General features: G+C 39.9%; 8 protein-coding genes across 8 annotated transcripts; 3 read left to right on the top strand and 5 right to left on the bottom strand.

The window, feature by feature from the left end:
* Positions 1 to 182: 182 nt before the first annotated feature.
* On the top strand, positions 183 to 5,106 carry L201_003695 (uncharacterized protein; the record flags this gene model as incomplete). Its single annotated transcript, XM_066219448.1, has 9 exons — positions 183 to 810; positions 866 to 3,178; positions 3,231 to 3,489; positions 3,546 to 3,751; positions 3,808 to 3,989; positions 4,049 to 4,211; positions 4,263 to 4,425; positions 4,492 to 4,807; positions 4,915 to 5,106. 9 exons carry the CDS (start codon positions 183 to 185, stop codon positions 5,104 to 5,106), a joined length of 4,422 nt encoding a protein of 1,473 aa, XP_066075545.1.
* A 194-nt stretch (positions 5,107 to 5,300) lies between these two features.
* Positions 5,301 to 5,952, bottom strand: L201_003694 (uncharacterized protein; the record flags this gene model as incomplete). The annotated part of the gene is made up of 2 exons (XM_066219447.1): positions 5,301 to 5,408; positions 5,467 to 5,952. The coding sequence occupies 2 exons, from the start codon at positions 5,950 to 5,952 to the stop codon at positions 5,301 to 5,303; spliced, it is 594 nt and encodes a 197-aa protein (XP_066075544.1).
* A 607-nt stretch (positions 5,953 to 6,559) lies between these two features.
* Positions 6,560 to 7,752, bottom strand: L201_003693 (uncharacterized protein; the record flags this gene model as incomplete). The annotated part of the gene is made up of 2 exons (XM_066219446.1): positions 6,560 to 7,276; positions 7,342 to 7,752. 2 exons carry the CDS (start codon positions 7,750 to 7,752, stop codon positions 6,560 to 6,562), a joined length of 1,128 nt encoding a protein of 375 aa, XP_066075543.1.
* Positions 7,753 to 8,621: 869 nt separating this feature from the next.
* Positions 8,622 to 9,578, top strand: L201_003692 (uncharacterized protein; the record flags this gene model as incomplete). Its single annotated transcript, XM_066219445.1, has 4 exons — positions 8,622 to 8,840; positions 8,916 to 9,065; positions 9,138 to 9,289; positions 9,368 to 9,578. The coding sequence occupies 4 exons, from the start codon at positions 8,622 to 8,624 to the stop codon at positions 9,576 to 9,578; spliced, it is 732 nt and encodes a 243-aa protein (XP_066075542.1).
* Positions 9,579 to 9,675: 97 nt separating this feature from the next.
* L201_003691 (uncharacterized protein) lies at positions 9,676 to 10,779 on the bottom strand (the record flags this gene model as incomplete). The annotated part of the gene is made up of 1 exon (XM_066219444.1): positions 9,676 to 10,779. One exon carries the CDS (start codon positions 10,777 to 10,779, stop codon positions 9,676 to 9,678), a length of 1,104 nt encoding a protein of 367 aa, XP_066075541.1.
* Positions 10,780 to 14,005: 3,226 nt separating this feature from the next.
* On the bottom strand, positions 14,006 to 15,512 carry L201_003690 (uncharacterized protein; the record flags this gene model as incomplete). The annotated part of the gene is made up of 8 exons (XM_066219443.1): positions 14,006 to 14,125; positions 14,235 to 14,364; positions 14,456 to 14,610; positions 14,697 to 14,740; positions 14,803 to 14,881; positions 14,941 to 15,057; positions 15,126 to 15,236; positions 15,306 to 15,512. 8 exons carry the CDS (start codon positions 15,510 to 15,512, stop codon positions 14,006 to 14,008), a joined length of 963 nt encoding a protein of 320 aa, XP_066075540.1.
* Positions 15,513 to 15,892: 380 nt separating this feature from the next.
* On the top strand, positions 15,893 to 18,494 carry L201_003689 (uncharacterized protein; the record flags this gene model as incomplete). The annotated part of the gene is made up of 13 exons (XM_066219442.1): positions 15,893 to 16,032; positions 16,098 to 16,238; positions 16,304 to 16,588; positions 16,656 to 16,758; positions 16,808 to 16,876; positions 16,935 to 17,039; positions 17,096 to 17,180; positions 17,234 to 17,301; positions 17,369 to 17,589; positions 17,662 to 17,979; positions 18,043 to 18,157; positions 18,232 to 18,321; positions 18,393 to 18,494. 13 exons carry the CDS (start codon positions 15,893 to 15,895, stop codon positions 18,492 to 18,494), a joined length of 1,842 nt encoding a protein of 613 aa, XP_066075539.1.
* A 603-nt stretch (positions 18,495 to 19,097) lies between these two features.
* L201_003688 (uncharacterized protein) lies at positions 19,098 to 20,747 on the bottom strand (the record flags this gene model as incomplete). Its single annotated transcript, XM_066219441.1, has 5 exons — positions 19,098 to 19,814; positions 19,894 to 20,033; positions 20,117 to 20,172; positions 20,274 to 20,526; positions 20,615 to 20,747. 5 exons carry the CDS (start codon positions 20,745 to 20,747, stop codon positions 19,098 to 19,100), a joined length of 1,299 nt encoding a protein of 432 aa, XP_066075538.1.
* Between the last annotated feature and the right edge of the window lie 325 nt (positions 20,748 to 21,072).

Genomic DNA, 21,072 nt, shown 5'->3' with positions numbered 1-21,072 from the left:
TTTCATCATTTTCAACTAAATCTGGAACTTTAGTATTCTCCTTTCCTCTTCCAATCATACCTAAAATCGCAGTATCAGCTATCCCCAAAAACCATACCAAGTGGTAAAGAAGTGAATTATAGGCTGTGAAGCTATATTAGACCTAAAGCAACTGCGTTCGTTACGTCGAAAGTCCTGGCAACATGCCCAGCACATATATACCCCAACATCTAATTCACGCTCATCTTCCACCACCTCCTTCAATACCCAATGCTATACCTGAACTTCGTATAATATCTGATGAGGCAGTACCACTTACAGATGAAGATTATGCGGAACCTTTACATCCTGATCACGCCGTTTCAGCAATACATGATCAACCAACCAATCTTTTAGCAAGAAGTATATACAATGGACATGTTTTAGAATTAAGGTCATTTAATGCTGTCATCAGTAAATCTAAACCTCGCGGATTAGATGGAACAGAAATAATCAGAATATTCTTTCCTGAACAACTACGTGCTTTAGCTCAAGGAAGTATAGTAATATCGAAAAGGGATAAAAGATTGTTTATTACAGTTGTATCACAAGCGAATATCGTTTACAGATTAGATTTCCCTCTTGGAACATTTAGACCTAACACTGAAGATAGATTTGTATTTACCACAAAAGGTAATGAAGATTGGTATGAAGAATGGGAAGTACCTGAAGATGTCGTTGTAACATGTAGTGGAATAAGTCCGTGGACAGCTTTGGATGAAAATACTTTGATTCTAGGTGGTGGGGATGGCGGGATAGTCAGAGTAACTAGATCTGGATATTGGTCGCCTGGTAAGTTCTTCTTAATTTCTGTGATACTATAGTCTTCTCACCTTGCTCTTGACAGATTCTGGCCAATGGACCGCTACACATCATCGAGCGTCATCAAGACTTCGACTTCCATCCCTCTTCTCCCGTTCAGCCAATACAGACGAACAAATCATCTCTTTCGCTCAACATCAGAAAACCGACCATATTCCCATACTTTACACACTTTCCCGAGATCGAAAATTGAGAACATGGAATCCCTCAAACGGAGCTTGTTTGCGAACGATAGATGTACGATCGACATCTCAAGACTTGGTTGTAAGGGGTTCTCAGGATAGTTCAAGTTCCACTCTTCTCGAAGACGGATCAGTTAACATGATCCGCGTCGTTCCGCATCCTTCATCGGCATCACGTTACTCTCATCTTGTGATAGCCTTCTCGTCAACACCTTACAATCCAATATCTGCGGGAACTTTCGTGATCTACCGAGCGGCCACATCAAGTCATAGTGTCAACGATTTAATCCCTGCTGGCGAAAAAATATGTTCCGCTGCTTCAGCTGGAGCTGAACTTAGAGGTTATGAGATACTACCAACGATCAAATCAGAAGGTATCGATAGTGGTTGGAAATTAGCAGTTACATGGGATAAGAAAGGATCAATCTTTGGCGAAACCATAACTGTGGACGACATATTCCAATTCACAACATATATCGAAAACAATGACGCTTTACTTCTATCAGAATGGCAACAAATCGCATCATCAAACGAGATAGAAAGCTTTGATGCTGCTTATTTCGATAATATACTTAGCTCTGATCCACCAAATCCTGCTGATCCAGAAGATAATGGTGATATTCCTGCAGCCTTCATACAGCATCTTTTCCATCCTGGTCGATTCTCTATACTTACTCTTACTACCGCGTTGGAAGATTATATTCACCAATTATCTCGACGAAATCAAGCTCAGCAGATCGCTACTTCATTTGCCTCCTTATCAAAACGTTTTGGTGGTGTGATAGGTAGTCAAATCGAAATGGAATTTAGTCCTCAAACAGGTGCACCAGTAGTTGAAGCTTATCGAAAGAAACTCAAGTTGGATTGGTTAGGTGTATGGGCAAATATTCGAGATTTAGATAAACAAGCTAGATGGCCTATATCAACTATTTTGGTGGATCGTGATTTGCTCATTCTCACTAGAGAGGGAATATCAACTTCGTTACCGGATGAAATAGCAGGATTAGTAGATCGTCTTGGAGCATCAGATATAGATCCAAATCAGTTCTTGGAATTGTCAGAAGGCTCTTTACGGAAATTATACCCTGCTATTGCTGCACCTAAAGCTAGAGCATCTGCTATTGCTGTTTCGATGGCTGGACACTATATCAGTGATATCCTCAAGAATCAAGATGCTGCAGAAAATACTGGCACCGCCCTCGACGATTTGGTCAATGCCACTGCAGATCGACTAGCTACTATAACACATGAACCTCCAGAAGTCATTGCTGGAGGCATTTGGGATGATCATGTGGAAGAACTGCTAAGTGAAAACGATAGAGCTGCCGTGAGGAGGATATTATCTGAAAGTCCTTCTATTAGTAGGGCCTTGAACGAATCTCTCAGCATAATTGAACAGGTGTCTGTCCCATTCTCGACCAACGAAGTGGAGGAGCAGATCTGGTCAGGTTCAGGAAACGCCCTTCTCACTTCTGCTATAGCCCAACTCATCGAAACTCGTTTCAACCTTGCTAGGAGTGTGCTATTAGTGACGTTTTTCCACCTATTTGAATCTCGTGATCCTTCTTATGAAGATGATGAAGGGGAAGAATTAATTGAAACACTTGCTAAAGCTTCAGTGGTCTTTCATCGATACAAAGTGCTCAAATGGGTATCTGATCAAACAGGTGAAGAAGCTAGAGAAAGAAGTAAAACTGGAAAATCAAATAAACGAAAACTTAACGGAGGTGGAGGTGATGATCTATTAGCTGAAGGTTTAGGTAGTTTACGTATGAGAGAAAGTGGTGAAGAAGATTCAGGATTAGACTCGGATTCATTTGATGTTGGATATTCACTCATTCATTCATTACTATCAAGACAATTACCCCAATCAGTTCAAACTGGTACAATCAATCGATTCTCAGAAACTGCTATCACCTTTTTATCCAGTATAAATCCTATTTCACCTGATCAAACTGATATTGAAGCTCAAAAATTTGATATACAACTGTCGTATAGAATTTTGGTTGACGGACATGCTCAGCTAGCTGGTGCTATCACCGATATGTATCCCTTATCAGCTGGTATAGCTTATGTTAGAGGTAGAGCTTATCTAGAGTGTCGAATGGTAGAAGAAGCTGTCAAATTTTTGGAAAAAGCTGCTGCAGGATGTAAAGGTCAGTTAGTCCTACAGCGTTCTTGGTTGATGACTGATTTTCATTGTTATAGACGGATCGTTGGAGCCAATATTAACATCGACAAGTGGCCCGAACGGATTAAGCGAATACTACAGACATATATGTCGAGTATTTGATGATCAAGGAGCGGATCAGCCTGTGGTATACTTCGGTCAACTTGCTATTCAGTCTAACAAAAGCGATGTCGGTTTCATTAAGGACCTATGGACAAAAGTCTTCCTTGCTAGTATAGCGTTGGGAAGATACGAAGATGCCTATTCAACTTTGACCAGTCTACCATTCTTGGATTTGTAAGTATCTGATTTATCAAGCTCTGCCAAACTATACTGATAAATCCCCCTCCCAGAAAACGGGATTTTCTTGGACAACTGATATCAGTCATGTGCGAAAACAATGAAGTCGGTCGATTGAATTCGTTGGGTTTCATTGGTTTCCAGAAGGATGTGGAAGAAATGCTTCGATTCAAAGCTAGAAATTCTGATCCTCTCAGGTTCCCAAATTACTATAAAGTATTATATTCATGGCATATCGCCAGAGGGGATTATCGAAGTGGTAAGTTTCTGCGTTATCTCCTATTCATTCAATCTGCTGATCTGATGTGCATATAGCTGGTGAAATCATGTATTTACAAGGAAGACGATTCTCTGAGGGTAAAAGCTCTAAGATACCTGCGTTTGAGTTATCTGCTATGCAAGCTAGAAGTTATTTAGCAGCCATCAATGCTCTTACTTTGGTAGATAAGAGGAATGCTTGGGTCTCAGTCCCTGGAGTGCCAAGTAAAGCTTTACGTGTAAGTTATATTCGCTACTCTGCCATTCTCCTGCAATTTGAGCTAATCCTTATATTTAGGGTATCAAGCGAAGGAAGGTATCCAGATATATACCGGAAGAAGAATTTAGTAAAGATAAGAAATCTGTGGACATCATCTCCTTAGCCGATATTGAAATGGAATATACGCTTGTACTTTCACAGCTGAGGCTTTCAAGTCATATCCCTGACCTACACGAACATGGTAAGTTGAATCTTTCGGTGCTATTATTACTCAGCTAAGTCGATATTACAGGTATCACCATCTCACCACAGGAAGTAGTCGGCTTATTCATTCAGAGGGGAATGTTCGATATCGCTCAATCATCAGCAGCTTCATTAAAGGTAGATATGACCGATCTTTTCCAAGCGCTTGCAGCACGATGTGTGGAATTATCGCGATTGTCAGAACACAATGGGTAAGTCTATCCGATCACATCAACATGTCATACGTCACGCTAAAACACTAATCTCAATTTATTTAGTGATTTCTCTGCAGCTACATTTTTACAATCTTCACCTGTTACAGCCCGTCTGAAAGGTTCACCATCGGCCTTGTCGATAAAATACTTACAATCAGCATTATCTCGACATGATTCATCTAACACCAATTGGAAATATAGACAAGTAGTAGCAGATACATTATTTGATATGAATAAAGATAAAATGAAGAAATGGCAAATGCCCGTCTGGTTAGTACAGTGGGAAATGGAAAGAGATCCTGAATTGTGGATCGGAAAAGCTTTGAAATATGGTTGGGTAGAAGAAGCTTTAGGCTGGACACTAGATTTAGTAAGAAAGGTGAGTATTGTCATCTGTCAGATATACTGGATTCTTTCTGTTACGATATGAGAGATCGGCCAGAATCAGTATCAGTATGAACTAATTGTAATATTTCACAATGATAGGCTACTCCACCAGAATTATTACCGCCAAATAAATCAGATTCAGCAAATTTACCTTATAACCTTATAGATAGAGTATTGAAAGCTTCAGGAGAAGGCGATGAGAAAGATGAAAAGAATGTACAGCAAAAATCAACATTATTGAAAGAAGAAGTAGAAAGAAGAATAAAAGGTTTACAAAAACTTAGAAATTAGAGTTCAAGGCGACAACGTACACAACAAATAATGAGCTGATGTAAATGCATTTTAATGAAGTTTTCATACTTTTCGGGGCAATTTATCAATATCGCCACTATAAGATGTTTATCACCATGTTTTGTTGCATGTGGACTATTTGGGTTGAACAAGTATAAAGACTAGATAGTAGAAGTGATGTCGAACACCATTATCTAAGCTGAAGCAGATATAGATGTGGCCGAGTATGTCGATAGTTCAGGACTGGAATATGGACCATCACTATAATCGCTACATGAGGATCCACTATAAATCGAAGAACGCTATAAAGCTAGAACATCAGCACTGTCATTACAAACGTAGTATAGATTGTGCACTAACAGAACCTATAGACGATCGTTTGGAACTTGCTCCGACCCCTTCATTGCCATTACCAAAATGCAATTCACATACATCTCTCATGAGATCGTGCACATCATCTTTCAAATTAGGATCTTGAGCTTCATCGAATTCCAAATTAGAGAGAGAAGCCATATTTGACATGAACTCGCGAACGCTATATTCTAGGTTTCTAGCATTCTCACTAATTTTTGATATATCAGGATTCGAATCTTGAAGAGCTTTCAATTCAGGTGGTAATTCACCATACTTATCAGACCAATTTTTGGCTATTGTGATCCCGAAATATTCCTTATCTTCTCTGGTAAGTCCCGAACAAAATCTTTCCTCATCATCGTTATTGTGATCCGAAAGTGATTGCGCGAAATTGATTATTTTACTTTGGTCTTGCATAGACAGATTGGAAGATGCGGCTAATCGTGGCATAAGAGCTGTTGCTCTTGAGATGAGAGATGGTGTTGTTGACATTGTGTTGGATTTCTTTTGATATGATGTTGAAGGAATGATTTGGTTAGATAGTTCGTATGTGGGCCAGTGAGTTTGGGGCTGAAAAATGAGACAGATGAGTTGCGCAGTTATATAGTCGATTGACAGTGGTCTGCTTAATACTGCTCTGAATTATCACCTGCAGTATACATCCCTTCATGGATTCTAACGTGTTTGGAGTTGGGATCCTTTGTATCAACACCCTTTGTGAATGGTATTTACTCCATATATGTTATCATCAATCCACCAAATGCTAAGATTATTGAAAGTCTTAGTAGTCGTTTGCCACTTCACAAGAAGAAGAGCAGGGTTCTTTCGCCACAGCGAAATCACCAAATATGGTTGTATGTCTCAATAGAACTCAAGTCGATCTACCTGTCATGCTCCGATGACCTGTAAACGAACATGTCGAACGAGAATACATAAGCAGTTGTTCCAGAGAAACTATATAACACTACATCTACGCCGAACTCCATACCAATGCGCGTTCATGTATGAAACCTCTGTCATGTGTCCTTTACCAATCAAGTTATCTTCATTGGTATCCTTCTTTCCTCGAGATAACTTAGGTGTAATTAACCTACTCTCCCTACATACCAGATAACATACTCATAGGATCAAATCCTCTAGGAAGTCTGCCACCTGTAGAAACAGATGAGAAAGATTGAACGGATCGATTCCCAGAAGTTGAACTGGTATATCTCATTTGGATATTACCACCATCAGCGGTAGTTCCATGAGCTTCACCAAATTCAGTGGTACTACCATTTGGATTTTGCTTTTCCCATTCAATTGCTTCACGTGAATCTGGATTCAAATTTTCTACCGCTGATCTGAACATATCTCTTATTCTTGATTGCCCAGAAGTACTATTAAGATTTCTTATTGAGGAAGAAGACGGACCGAACGAAGGTTGTTGTGCGCCAAAGGTAGGTTGTTCAGATTGAGGGAAGTAAGAGGTCATCGTTCTAGTCATAGCACTTGGATGAGCGGTCTTTCTGTTTTGCTTAAGATCCGTAAGGAGTTCATTGGGAATTCCAGCTCTGTTAACACCGTACCCATTATCAAAGTCCGAGTTGGTGACGGGAATGATAGATCTGTCGGTGGTATCGGTGTAAGGTACCAAGGCTGAAGAAACGTCAGCTGAAACATTGTCTTCACTTGGGTATTCGGTGGGAGCGTCAATAGCTCTTCGAGGTGTTTCCCATGCGGCTGGGAGTGGACCTCTTGAATCCCAAGATTCAGAAAAGCCATCAGATCCATCTTCGATCGATAATGGTCCTGAGGAGATATTATCAGGTACAGCCTAAAGCATGTTATGAAGTCAATATCGCACTTTGAGATAGAGGATCATGTCGAAGCCAAACTTACAGGTCCAACTTTACCGTGCAAAGCTAATCTGAAAAGCTCTCTTCCACTCAATAATTCAGAGTAAGCATCATAAGCTCTTGCAGCTGTACCAGAAGTATCTCTTGATACCCAATTTCTCAAAGCAGCATCTGTGATAGGATCTTCCTCAAGATCCTCTCTACCTTCAATGGTTCTTTGCAAGTTCTTTTCCATGATATCACTATAATATTGAGATTCGTCATCTCCAGCGATGTTCGATTTCATCTCATTGACCAATCCCCATCCGTATTTTGAGACTTCTTGTTGGGAATCTTTGGTTAAGTTACCATCGGCATCAAACAGAGGTTTGACAGGATTATCATAATAACTATTTCCTCCATAATGGGATGAAGGGATCAAAGAAGTGGAATTATGAGTTGTAGCGACTTCCATTTTGTTGTTCTGCTATGTTGTGGTTATGGTTGTAAGATAAAAGAGAAATGAATTAGTTTTGCAGTGGCGAATATTCATTGGAGAGGTGTTAATAGCTTGAGCTTCGGGAGCGCTATATTTATGCCCTAAAATCGAGTCGAATACGCATTACCTTAACAAGATTCGCTCCTTTGGCAGGCTCCACCCATGAAAAGAGGCTCGAAAGACGGTGTTTCTTCGCTGAGCAGTTATCGTGGGTATAAAGGATTGTCATCTGGAATGAGAAGCCAGTATATATGTTAGACCATACATGTTTTACTTCAACTTATTGACGCAAAATGATATCATCATCAGGCCAAGCGAATTAATTTCCCAGATTTCCAGATGGTTACCCTTTGAGAGTATATGACAGTATGATGGTCTACACAATGTGGAAGCGAGTTTGTATGTATTGATAGCGATGGTTTAACCTGTTAAGCAGTCTATCGTAGTAGAAGCTAAGTAGCGAACAAAGAAAAGAGCGTACTTAATCGTTGAACTGACTACTGCTTAGAGACCTTGATTTACAAACATTACAAAATGCTTGAGTGTTCAATTAGCGGGACCAAATAAGGATTATCGAGGTTTGTACTCTTACATATAGGATTTATAATACTGTACATACAGGCATCGGTTCCGGCGGAACTAAACTAGCTAATCCTTTCACGGTTTTTTCGATTTCAATTCCATCATCATCGTCGCCATATACACATCACCAACATTAACCACTTTCGTCTCTTCTTCAAAACATCCTTGTTAATATTATTTATCCTCGAAACTGCACCATTCTGACGTGTTTAGGAATCAACATCTTTGTATAGAAGATACGCACCGCAAAAATCAGTCACCAGATGTCATCCGCCCTCGTACTTCCTGGGGATTCTATTCCTCTTCCACCTTCTTCGAAACCAGTCGTTTTAGGTCCAGGTCTTGCTGCCTCTTCTTCCCGAATCCGGAGTCCATCATCAGATGCCGTACCATCTATAATATCTACAAGATTAGGTACGTTGAGCTCCTTCAAAGGTAAAGAGAAAAGTGAGCAATTATGGGTAGAAGGTAGCTCCAAAAGAGTGAGTTACTGGGAATTTAGTCAGCATTTTCTGCATCTCTTTGTATCGCTGCTAAGGTATATTTCATTATCATAGTACATTCCATCCCAAAAAGATATGGTACTTGGAACAATCATTGCTAGACATGCAGAAGGATATAGAGTAGATCTAGGTTCAGCTCAAATGGCGTCGTTGGAAGGTTTAGCATTTGAAGGTGCAACAAAAAGGAGTAAACCTAATCTCAAAGTGAGTGAACTGAAATGTAATCTAATGTCACTTAGCATTAATCATACACTTTACTAATTCATTCTTGGATAGGTTGGGACATTGGTGTATGCGCGAGTTTCACTTTCCACTAGAGATTTAGAACCAGAAATAGAATGCTTCGATCCGAATACTGGTAAAGCAGAAGGTTTTGGTGAACTGACAGGCGGTACAATGGTGACATGTTCACTTCAATTGTGTCGACAGTAAGTCGTAACCAAATAAATCCGATAACCTCCTGCTTCAGGCTAAGTCTAATAATGAACTGTGGTCGTACTTTCTAGCCTTCTCAACCCTAAATTCCCTGTCCTATCAACATTAGCTTCAACAATACCGTTTGAGGTTGCAGTAGGTTTAAATGGAAGGGTATGGTTCAAAACAGAAGCGGTATCTGAATCAATTGCTGTGAAAAGAGTTATAGAAGGTATAGACAGCGGAGAAATCAAGCCAGAGAAAGGGGATGTGGACAAGGCGGTCAAATCATATCTCGCATAGGCTCAATCCATCTTGGCAGAGGGATTGTGTCTGGATCACAATGCATGAAGTTTATCGTAGAAATGATGACGGGGAGAACCTTGGTACGATTTCAATATCAATCTGTTTGCAACCACCACGATCGTATGCCTTTTGTGGCTCTTGACAAACGGTGTCTTCTGCCCGATGAAGTGTGATCGCTTCGGCCTCTGAGTGCTTGGCTCATACGTAAAAACTTGCTAGACTCTTTTTCCAGTAAATTCCCAGTACCAGGTAAAGAGGAGTTGGTGTTATCTTGGGTATCGATTATGTATTTCCTTCTTCGTTGAAACGCAGACGCTTCTTCGTTCTCATTTTCCAACCGATTGGAGATATAGGTGACATCGTTTTGTACGCTGGATAACAGATCGCCGTTTGTGTCATTTGTCATCTGGCTTGAAGAATTCGCGAGTTCAGTCATGATTTCCGTCAAATTTCCGAATAATTTTGATCTCAGTTCTTCCGCACGAGTTTCCCGTTTGTTAAGAGAGTCACAGTCGAAGAGTGGTTTCGACTCTTGTGGGTATATTTCCCTTGTAGTCTTCCAGGCATATTGAGCTGGACCTCTCATGTTCTCCGGAAGTTGTTCGAGGGTTCGAGTGGGAAGCATCGAAGGTAGTTCACAAACGAGGTCTCCCTCGCTGACAGCTTGGCAAACATCGATGACACTGTCGATCGTGCTCATCGCCACACCAGTTGAAGATAAATGACCTGTTTCAGCTTGATCTTGACTATCAGGATCGGTCAGATACGATTCTAAAACTTTTCTAGCTTCATGGTTGTTATCCCGAGTGAGACCGAGCTTAACGATAGTGGCATTCTTAGCTCTTGTACCATGGTAATTTGGATCATCCCACCTCGACAAAGCTTCTCTGGCTAGATCATATCTCTTTTTCCTCCTGGTAGGATCGTTGATTGTACTTTCCAATAGTACAGCCAAAACTGCGTTTCTAACTACGTCTGTAACTTGAGACTGTCTCGTACAATTCCAAGAATTATGAGACTTATATTCTCTGATGAGTCCATTACGATCTAATTTTCCAGCGTATAAAGCGGAGAACTCAGGATGATTCGTCTCGTTAGGAATTGTGAATGTTTTCTTGATACTTTCGAAAGTTGCCGAAGGGTTCTGCAATGCATTTCGTTGTTTATCTCTGAAGCTGAGAACAGGCGGGTATGCCATAGTAGAGTATACTTTGGGTCATTTAAGTACTGCTCAGAATTGCTTGATCTATAAAACGCATACGTACCATAGGTCAAATGCGAGTCTTCGGACATGTCGTATAGTGAGGTGTGAGTGAGTATATACAACCGAAAGGTTTTTAGATTGGGCTTGCTGAGCAACCGAGCAACACGATTGATCCATCAAAAAGTGTATTTATACTCTGGCAATAGAATTGACCGCCAACCCAGTTAGCTGTGAAGAGTGTTACAGCTTGTGCAGTTTTGAAAGGACCGAAATTCCTGAAAGTATCAGAATGAAGAATGACGATACTCACCACTGAGGCAGACATTACAATGAAAGGGAAGAATGGTCGATGAAACGCTTTCCACTTCTTGTCCTTATCTTAGCCTATGATAATAGCAACAATGGGTTGCTGACGGATCTGGTGTAGGAGTTAACTTGTATGGGTCTCGAACAGCTTCTCTAGGACATTCGCGTATCGAATGAGAAACGCTTACTGTAAAGATCTATGCTAAGGATTCCGATAGTAAAGGTGCTGACCCAACCTAGTGACTCAGATAGGCCTGGTATTAAGATTAAATGAAAGGATCATATGACATCACGGTTGCCAAGGTATCATAGTTGAAAGACCAACGAGTCTTCTTCTGGTGTTGGGATTTACCTATTGAAAGGAGAGAAATGCCTACGTCTGTCCTACCAAGTTGGAATGATAGTGACGTCTCGCAGAATCAACGTATTTATAGGCGACACTTCGGACTGTCAAGGTCTAAACATTCGCATATTGTTAAACCACTTAGCTCATATTCTATTTTACAGACATACTTGACATCTTCTCTCAAACACCATGTCAGCTTCCCGCTTTGAACTCCCAGACATGATAACTTTGGATCATGACTGCTCACATGGCTCGAGAGGTACCGTTTCTACCAAGTTGACCGAGATTTATCGACAAAACAGACCATAGGATGGTGTCGAATACCACTTTTCCGAGGAATGCGCTTGTGACCATTGTCGTCATGGTGTATGTTCAAACGAGACAGGAGAGTGAGTGACATGTTACTCATGATCATGTTTTACAAGCAAAAAAAGGTGTTTCAGGAAGCGGGAGAGGGTTTCCAGCTGACGCACAACATTCAACTAGCTCAAAACACTACTTCGTTACCACCCAAGACCACCGTAAAGAAGCGGACACAGTCATATCTTGCCCAAAAGAGGTCGGATACCCGTCATTGAAGGACCTCATGACTTCGATCAGCACTCTAGGCGATTTGGAAAATCGTCAAACAGCTCAATACCACGATATTCCAGAGATAAAGTCAAGAGTAAGCCAATGGTTATCTACCTTGGACTAACAGCAATATCCAATAATCCATACTGTCACGAACCGAGAAACATCATTCTCATTTTGATACAATCGTGGGTTCTGGATGTATATCTAGTGAGATACATAGCTTCCGATCGTAGATTTTTCCCTCATATATGCTACTTCAGCTAGATTGACATTTGTAGACAATGACCGGTCTAATTACCATATACACCAGAGCTTATGGGTCAGGACAAGGAATTGGAGCCCATCCGAAGTATATCACCTTATTCCAAGGTTGTTGTGTAGGTTGTACCTGCTGCCTAAGCTGTTCGGCGAATTCAATAGGACATTGTAGTATCAATGCCACACCATCTGATTTGAGAAGATCAGGTGGTAAAGCGGTATATACAGCTGATCGTATCTGAGAGGATACCCATTCCGGGAATATGAGTCCTGAGATCTTGAGGGGGATGGCAAATGGGTTACGAGTTTGCTAAAATGGGGGAAAAGAGGTAATGTGTTTGGGTTATACAGTACGTAAATACCACTGCATATTATATTATGAGGAGATAAGTGGAAATGATGGGCTTACAGGCCGTGTTGTAAAATTCACAATTTGCGACAGGAAGACTCCTGCAAGATATACTTCGTCGGGTTGTAGGATTGAGTGGTATGGATCAAATCTGAAGCCCGGGGGAAGAGGAGGCGAAGGCATGTCGCCATAGTCGTATTCGAATACAGCGGGCGAAGGCGACGCAGCAGGGGGAGGATACGGTATCGGGATGAATTTTGGACGACGGCGACCAAAACGCATAATTTGCAAAGATGTTTCTAGAATAATTCAGATTACTTTTTGATCTTGTTATTATTTGCTGAAAACATTATCGACTCGGACTGAAGAAAAGATACCATGATAAATGACAACATTTATGATGGTCAACGGTATGAACGTGTGAGGGATCCATCACGCCTAAACGGCGAGGTTTACAATTTGAACCAGATGAAGAGTAAGTCAGCATTGATTCAATCAGATTTTATATGACGGTACCTGTTTGATGTCATTTACATGTAAAAGAAGGATCTTCTGATGGATCAAAGGACCAGTTGGTCTGGAGGTGGACATATCAGTATCCTTTGAATCGGTGAACCAGGATTAGGTGTTTGTCAATTCTACATCTATAATGTAGATATTTATTGGAGGTCCAATATGCTATATCCTACTCTTAATCGACCACATCCATACTTGTAATCAACATCTCATCTCAAAATGTCACAACCCTCGCAAGAAACAAGAGACACACTTAGTAATTTAGCTATTACTACCAATGGAAGCCATGAACTACAATTAACTGTTTTCAAAGACGGTTCAGTTGGTTGCGGACATAGTGATTGTACAAGCAGGAGAGAAACGTGAGATTACGGAAAATCTGACAATCTGTATTGGAGACAACAATAGAATGATCAGCTGATATTTTCACCAAACCTTTTCTAGTCTTCGCGCCGTTCTGCTTCCATCAAACGATCAAATTTGCTTTTTTAAGGCCAAAGACTTAGCAAGGGTTCAGCTTTCAGGAGAACGTGAGAGTGCAATCGGGATCAAGTATAACACTCACAACTCCCCATCTGATGATGCAACCCAATGAAATGATCAAATATCTCCAGTCGTTTTCCATAGCTATGATTGATTACTGAATTACGCAAATTAGTGTGGAGAATTTCAACATATCAGCAACCAAACAGTGATTGAATAACGGATTGCTTCGCATACTGTCGATTATATATGCATATTGTTGTGTACAACTGGATATCGTCTTCCCTAATCACATCATGGTATCGTTATAATCTATAATGAAGTGGAATTAGCCTTATCGCATGTGTTGATTTGATTTGAAAAACCCAAAGAGAATACCGGCTACGCTATTCATAGTCATCGTCTTCTTCAATAGCAATCGTATCGTCGCCGTCTTCTCGCTCATCTTCCCGCCTTTGTTGACGTCTTTCAAAGTCGTCTGCTCGTTTTTGCAGCGATGGGTTGGGCTAAAAAGCGATCGAATCATAGGTCAGCAGCTGATCATGAGATTGTGCGTTCGATGATCGCTTGGTGGAATCTGTTTCCCCGTTTGCTTGATTTTAAGACGTAACTCACCTTAAGATCCGCTTTGGACAGTGGTACAGAACATCCTGTTACAGGACATTTGGATTGTCGTTTGGCTTTACGGGTACTTTCAATTAGATCTTCTATGGCCGCTTTTGAATAGTTATGTCCACATTTCGTACTGATAATAGGACAGGTCAGCCATCGTGCACCAAAATCTAAGTGAAATGACCCTGTATACTACTATCTAAGCAGCATGACAATGGACTTACCTGGTAGTAGCTTCCTTATACAGCATCAAAGTGATTGGACATCTATAGTTTTGCGTTTGGCCACCCATATCGAAATCATCGTCATCAGAAACATCGTCATCTCCTTTTTCTAACCACTGAGATACTGGTGGACAAGCTGTTTCATGATTGATTTCCTATTGATTAGAGGTAGTATGATTAGCAGTTTGCATATGGCTTGATTTGAGGGCTTTGCGGCTACATCAAGAACATAACAACTTACCCAAAGAGCTTGACGAAAATCTACATATTCCTTTGAATTCTTGTCTGAAAGGGGAATTATATAGGTCAGTCAACATACTCTTCGACACTCGGTCTTTTGAACTTACACTTGGCTCTTTGAGATTTTGCCATATATGCCTTTTCCCTTGGATCCGCCAATTCCGCAAAGGATTTCTCGATGTTTCCCTGTATGTAGGATTGACGTCAGTGTATAACGTATGAATCATTACTACTATGTGACTTACAAATTCTTCATTCCCTCTAAGCCGAGTTGACATTTCTTCCAGCACTTCGATTTTGATTTTCAGTAATTCCCTCTGATTCAATGCTCGAAAGAACGTATTTTCAACTTCTGTTATTGACTGACAAATCGATTACAGGATTGTATTAGATACCGAGCTTGTCATGAAGCCTAGCATAATCAGCTCACCGGTTCGTCCTGCTTCGAATCTTCCAAAGCCATTGCAGTTTCCTTTGCGACATCCAATCCTTCTTCGATACGTCCTATAGCTTCTTTCAACTTATCTACCACTTGTCTGAGCTAAACGTGAGTTTCAGCTGAAGAAACATGGCGAACGAATTCGTGGAATGGATAAAGATCCTAACATACCTGAGGTATAATAGCGGGATCATTCTTACTTAAACTTCTATTCACAAAGGTTTCTTTAGTCCAACCTTCCTCTTCTTCAACGATATCATCATCATCGTCATCAATGTCATTGTCGCCTTGTCCAAGTTGTACCGAAGCTGAAGGTGGTAATCGCCTTCTTGATGGTCCTGCTTCTGGTGAAGCTGGTGATAATACTCGAATTGGCATATCGCGCTGAATGAGATAGTTGCAATGTGTTCTTGTCTTTTGATAGATGTAGGTGAGAACATCAATCTGTCGTTGTTAATTCGCAATGCCTGATAGAATTCCCTAAGTCGCGTTTGTTTGACGCTACGCGGGGTAAATTTGATTCCGTTGCTGTCGAACATGAAAAAATCACCCAAATTGACGCGTCGTATACGCGACTGTACGCTAGGTACATGACTAGGGTTGACTCAACCTGCAGTATCTTGATCTTTCATGACATTTCTACATCATCATTACACATAACCTTCCTTCCTTGCTTCTTCCTTACTCTTTCTTTCATTCAGCATCTTTCGTAGATCTTGTATCCATTTTTCAAAGACAAGAAGAAGATTATCATCAAAATGGCAAGTCCACTTACTGCAGGTTTCTGTGAATTGGTATTCAACTCTGCGGAAGCTCCAGAAGGAGTTGAACCAATTCTTCAAATATTGAGTGTAAAGAAGATCAATGCTCCTGGTGCTTCAGGTCAAGATAGGTATAGGTAAGCATCTACATCGACCACTGTATGTGTTATTGGGACGGAGTTGATGTACATGCGCTCCGTAGACTCATTTTATCCGATGGAAAACACTTTATACAAGCTATGATTGCCACTCAACTCAATCCCATGGTCGAATCTAAAGAGATAGACAAGAATGTATTGATCAAATTGACTGGCTATGTCACAAACGCAGTACAAGGTCGAAAGTAAGCTGTCTTTCCCGCAAGTTAGCTTTTGTGGATATAAGCTTACTTTGGTGTTTGACTTTTAGACTCGTAATTATTCTTCAGCTAGAAACTGTACCATGGAATGGAGAAAAAATAGGTAATCCAACGAATTTAGAACAAGCACAAAATGCAGGTGGCGCATCAAACCAATCGACTTCAGCTGCTGCACCAGCTCCAGTAGTTAAACAGGAAGTCGGCGGATTCCAAGCTAGACAACAATCTAATGCTGGAAGAGGTGGTGCTCAAGCTAGAGCTGCAGCTGGAGGAAGAGGTAAACAAGAAGTCGGACCTCTATATCCTATAGAAGGTTTAAGTCCTTATCAAAATAAGTTAGTAGCAACTACTCGTCTCTATTTCTCTCATTGAATAGGATTTAGCTGATATTTCGTGATTTAGATGGACCATTAAAGCTCGTGTAACGCAAAAATCTGATATTAAACATTACTCCAATCAACGTGGTGAAGGAAAGCTGTTTAGTGTAACTTTCATGGATGAAACAGTGAGCTGATATCTCCTGATGACAGTATCACAGCTAACAATACTTTCAGGGTGAAATCAGAGCAACAGGATTCAACGAAGCTGTAGATAATTTCTATAATTTACTCGAGGAAGGAAAGGTTAGCTAGTCTTTCTTCAGTGGGAATAGTTGAAGCTGACATGCGCATTTTACAACAGGTCTTCTTCATTTCCCGAGCAAGAATCAATATTGCCAAGAAGCAATTCAGTAATGTCAACAATGAATACGAAATCATGTTTGAAAATCAGACAGAAATTGAACCTGTCAGTCAAGTCAGCTCCGCATATCCAACGACTACAAGCTGACGTAACTGAATCAGTGCGATGATGACTCTGTACCACAAGTCAAATTCAACTTTAAAGGTATAGATGATCTAGGTAACACACAGAAGGATGAACTTTGTGGTAAGTTGTACTTATCAATAAGGCCAAGCATGAAGCTAAATATCAATATTTAGACGTTATCGGTATTGTCAAAGAAGTGGGGGAACTCGGTTCAGTTACCTCAAAAGCCACCAACAAACCTGTAAGATCTATCAGCTGTCGCGCTCGTGCAAATTAAGATAGCTGATTTTTGTGAATCAATCGTACAGTTCGCCAAAAGGGATATACAATTAGTAGACTCATCTGGTCATAGTGTAAGATTGACATTATGGGGTAAACAAGCGGAAACCTTCCAAGCGGACGACCAGCCTGTGATCGCGTTCAAAGGTGTGAAAGTTGGTGATTTCGGTGGAAGATCATTATCTATGTTCAGTTCAGCTACAATGTCTGTCAATCCCGATATTCCTGAAGCTCATGCATTGAGAGGATGGTGAGTCTCAGTTCCTCAATTACTGACCGTTGACATGATCCCGATGACTGAACGACTTTCTTGTTATAATAGGTTCGATGCGGAAGGTCGAAACACCCAATTCCAGCAATACACTAGCGCTATGAACAATGCTGCTGGTGCAAGTGGAGCAGCAGGTGGCGTCAAACCATCTGAAATCAAGACAATTGGCGAAGCTAAAGATGAAGGATTAGGAATGTCAGAAAAAACAGATTATTTCACTACAACAGCTACGATAGCATTTATCAAACAGGAAACTTTCAGTTATCCAGCTTGCGCAAATCCAGAAGGATGTAACAAGAAGGTTGTAGACGATGGTTCGGGTTGGTTATGTGAAAAATGTGACAAGAAATGGGATGCCCCTATTCATCGGTAAGTTCAGCTGTTAAATGGTTAATCTACAGTGCCAAGCTGATAATATCTTGTTGCTATCAGATATATCCTCTCATTGAACGTTATGGATCATACAGGATCTTTCTGGATAACATTGTTCAACGATCAAGCTGAACAGGTTTTGGAAGTTTCTGCAAATGAGTTGATGAGATTAAAGGTGAGCCTACACCGTTGGAGTCGCCGCATAGACTGTCTACCGCAAGCTCATGCCAATTCTCCTATTATAATCAGGATGAAGGAAGTGACATAAATTCATACTTCCAAAAAGCTACCGGTAAAACTCTTACATTACAAATGATGGCTAAACAAGATTCGTTCAATGTAAGTGATCAGCTCAAAGACTGTGAAAGCACCAACGAAAGAGCTGATACATACTTTCGTTAACGACACAGGATCAACCAAGAGTACGATATACTTGTAGAAAAGCAAATGTACCTGACTACAGAGCTGATAGCGCTCATTTGATAAACTTGATTAACCAAATGAACGTATAAGAGGTGTAAAAAAGCAAAAGGTGAACGAGAAAAGGGAAAGACAGCTGAGAAACAGTTCATGTGTAGTACCTCCAAAAAGGAAGATGTTGTGGAAGTTATATGATATAATATATGTATACTTTATTAGAAAATGATCATTCCTGATGACTGCATTTGATTGATTGATTAGTATCTATGATATATTCATGTCACATCGTATAAACTAGTAAATAAAGCAAGTTTGTTTATGGGTATTGTAAGGTATTAAGCAAGTAACGAAAAACCATGTAGGAATGAGTAAAACGACAAAATTTCGAAATAGTATTATACAAGCAGATATTTCTACGACAATATGTTAAGCAATCACCTGTCTTTTCGACCCGTCTATCGTATTACACCGGCTTGATCCTTCACCTATAATATCACCTTGATCTCCTTCGTCTCTTTCTCCTCACCTTCACATCTCGCCCTCTTCTCCTCTATCTTCTTGTGTCCCCAATGCCGCTTCAGTCTAGATTCAAGATAATTTCCTTGGACTCATGATAGAAGAATTTGGAGGAATGAAAACCTTGATTTTCCTCTAATCCTATTGTGTAGTGGAAAATAAAGATTGAAGTATAAAGATTAGACAGTCCATTTTTCCATTTTCTCTTTTAACGATTTAATACATTCATCTTGAATTTTTTCATGTATTCTTTTAATTTCCGCTTTTGTCAAATTTGAATTTTCATTTAATTCTTTATCAACTCTACCTGGACTTAAATCAAATGGATTAAATGAAATAATTCTACCATTGGTTAAAATTATATTTGATATTGGTTCACCTGTATTTTGATCTGTATCTCTTTCAATTTCAATTTCTGTACCTAAACCTAAACCTGAACCTGAACCATTATTGATTTCTCCACTATTAGTACTACTACTACTATTACCACCATTCTTTAGTGGTGTGACCAGAGAAGAGTGTGAACCTGGTGCAAGAGATTGTCTAAATATCAATGAAGGTCCTCTTTTCTTTTTCAGCCTGAAAGATGAATCGGATGATTTGGACATAGGCGTTTTAGCGGATAAAATCTGAGCTTCTAATTTCTCTGGATCAGGTAGTTCATTTTCATCGTCATCTTCATCTTCGCTTTCTTCAGTTTGATCAGTTCCGGAAACCTCTTCTTCTTCCTCCTCTTCTGCTTCTTCTTCGATAGCAGCATTCGATGGTGGATTTGAACTAGGTTTGGATGATTTAGAAGGTTGCGATAAAGGTGATGTCAATGGTCGATTCGCTTTCGATGAGAATAATGGAGTGGGTGGTAATGTTGGATTGAATATGTGATTTTGTGGTAGTGTCTATGCAAATATACAAGTTATGCGATATCAGCTGAATTTGCTAATCTATTTGATTGAAGCATAAGTTCTTCATACTTACACTTGGACCTTTTGATGATGAAGCAGTTACAGCACTACTTTTTCCCTTTCTTGCAGCTGCCGAAGTCGATGCCTTACTTCGCGTAGTCGAAGAAGGAGGTGCTTTGCGTGACGATGATGGAGTGGGAGCATCACGTCGAGCTGATAGTATGGAAGTGAAGGGATTAGCTACAAAGTTCGAGAAATCCTTGATATATAGCTAATTGTATTCCAGACAGACTTACGATTCTTACCACCTCTTTCAGGTGAATTATCAGTTGTATTTGTTCCATTACGTTTTCTATATAATATCAATCCAAATTCAAACATTTGTCAGTATTTCTGTTGCCTTTTTCATTGTTCATGGTGACATGAGTAAAAAGATAAAAGATTTTAACTAACCTTTTACCTTTAACTAATTCTTCACGTTTATTCTCATCATTTTCTTCTCTAACTTTTTCTTTTTTATCAAAAGATTCTCTTCTAATATTTTTTAAAGTATTTGCCCATCCACCACCCCATTTAGATTCTAATTCTGCCAAAGTTAATTTTCTTAATTCCCTTGGAATTTTCAATATTTCAGATTCTTCTCTTATCCTAAATGATACTAATGTTCTTGCTAAGATTGATCTAAATATTTCTGATTTGTGTGCAACTAAAATGAATATGATGAAGTGTAATTATGGTCAGGATATTAGCCATATTGTAGTTACGATTAATGAAAGCAAAACATACAAACATACCTTCAATATCAAAGTTCTCCAATAACCCTTCTTTTTCAGTCTCACTGTATAGAACCTTATTCCTACTTCGAGGAGGGGGTGTTGACATTATAACATTCGTTGGAGGTGGTCTTCGTGTTTTCGTTGATGCCATTGCTAAATATTGCTTAAGAAGCTGTAATATTATGAGCAATATAGGTGGTGCTGTTGCTAATTAAGCCTAAGTCTAATTTGTAAAGTACTTCTTTGAGATTGACTTATTGAGTGCGTTGAATACGATTGAAGAAGAGAGTTAAAATAGGCGTCAATATTTATGGTTGTTGTTGATTTTTGTAGGTTGAGAGAAGTCTATCTAGTGCTTGAAATGAAAGTCGCGTGTTTACATCCTTTGCTGTACTATTACGTAATTGACATTGTTGACTGAAAATATATCCATCAACATCAAACCTCCACTTGGGCGTGTTTCTTGGTGAATTGAC

The sequence above is a fragment of the Kwoniella dendrophila genome, chromosome 4, assembly GCF_036810415.1.
Source record: "Kwoniella dendrophila CBS 6074 chromosome 4, complete sequence".
NCBI classification, from domain to species: domain Eukaryota; kingdom Fungi; phylum Basidiomycota; class Tremellomycetes; order Tremellales; family Cryptococcaceae; genus Kwoniella; species Kwoniella dendrophila.
This window is presented reverse-complemented; position numbering and strand designations above follow the sequence as displayed.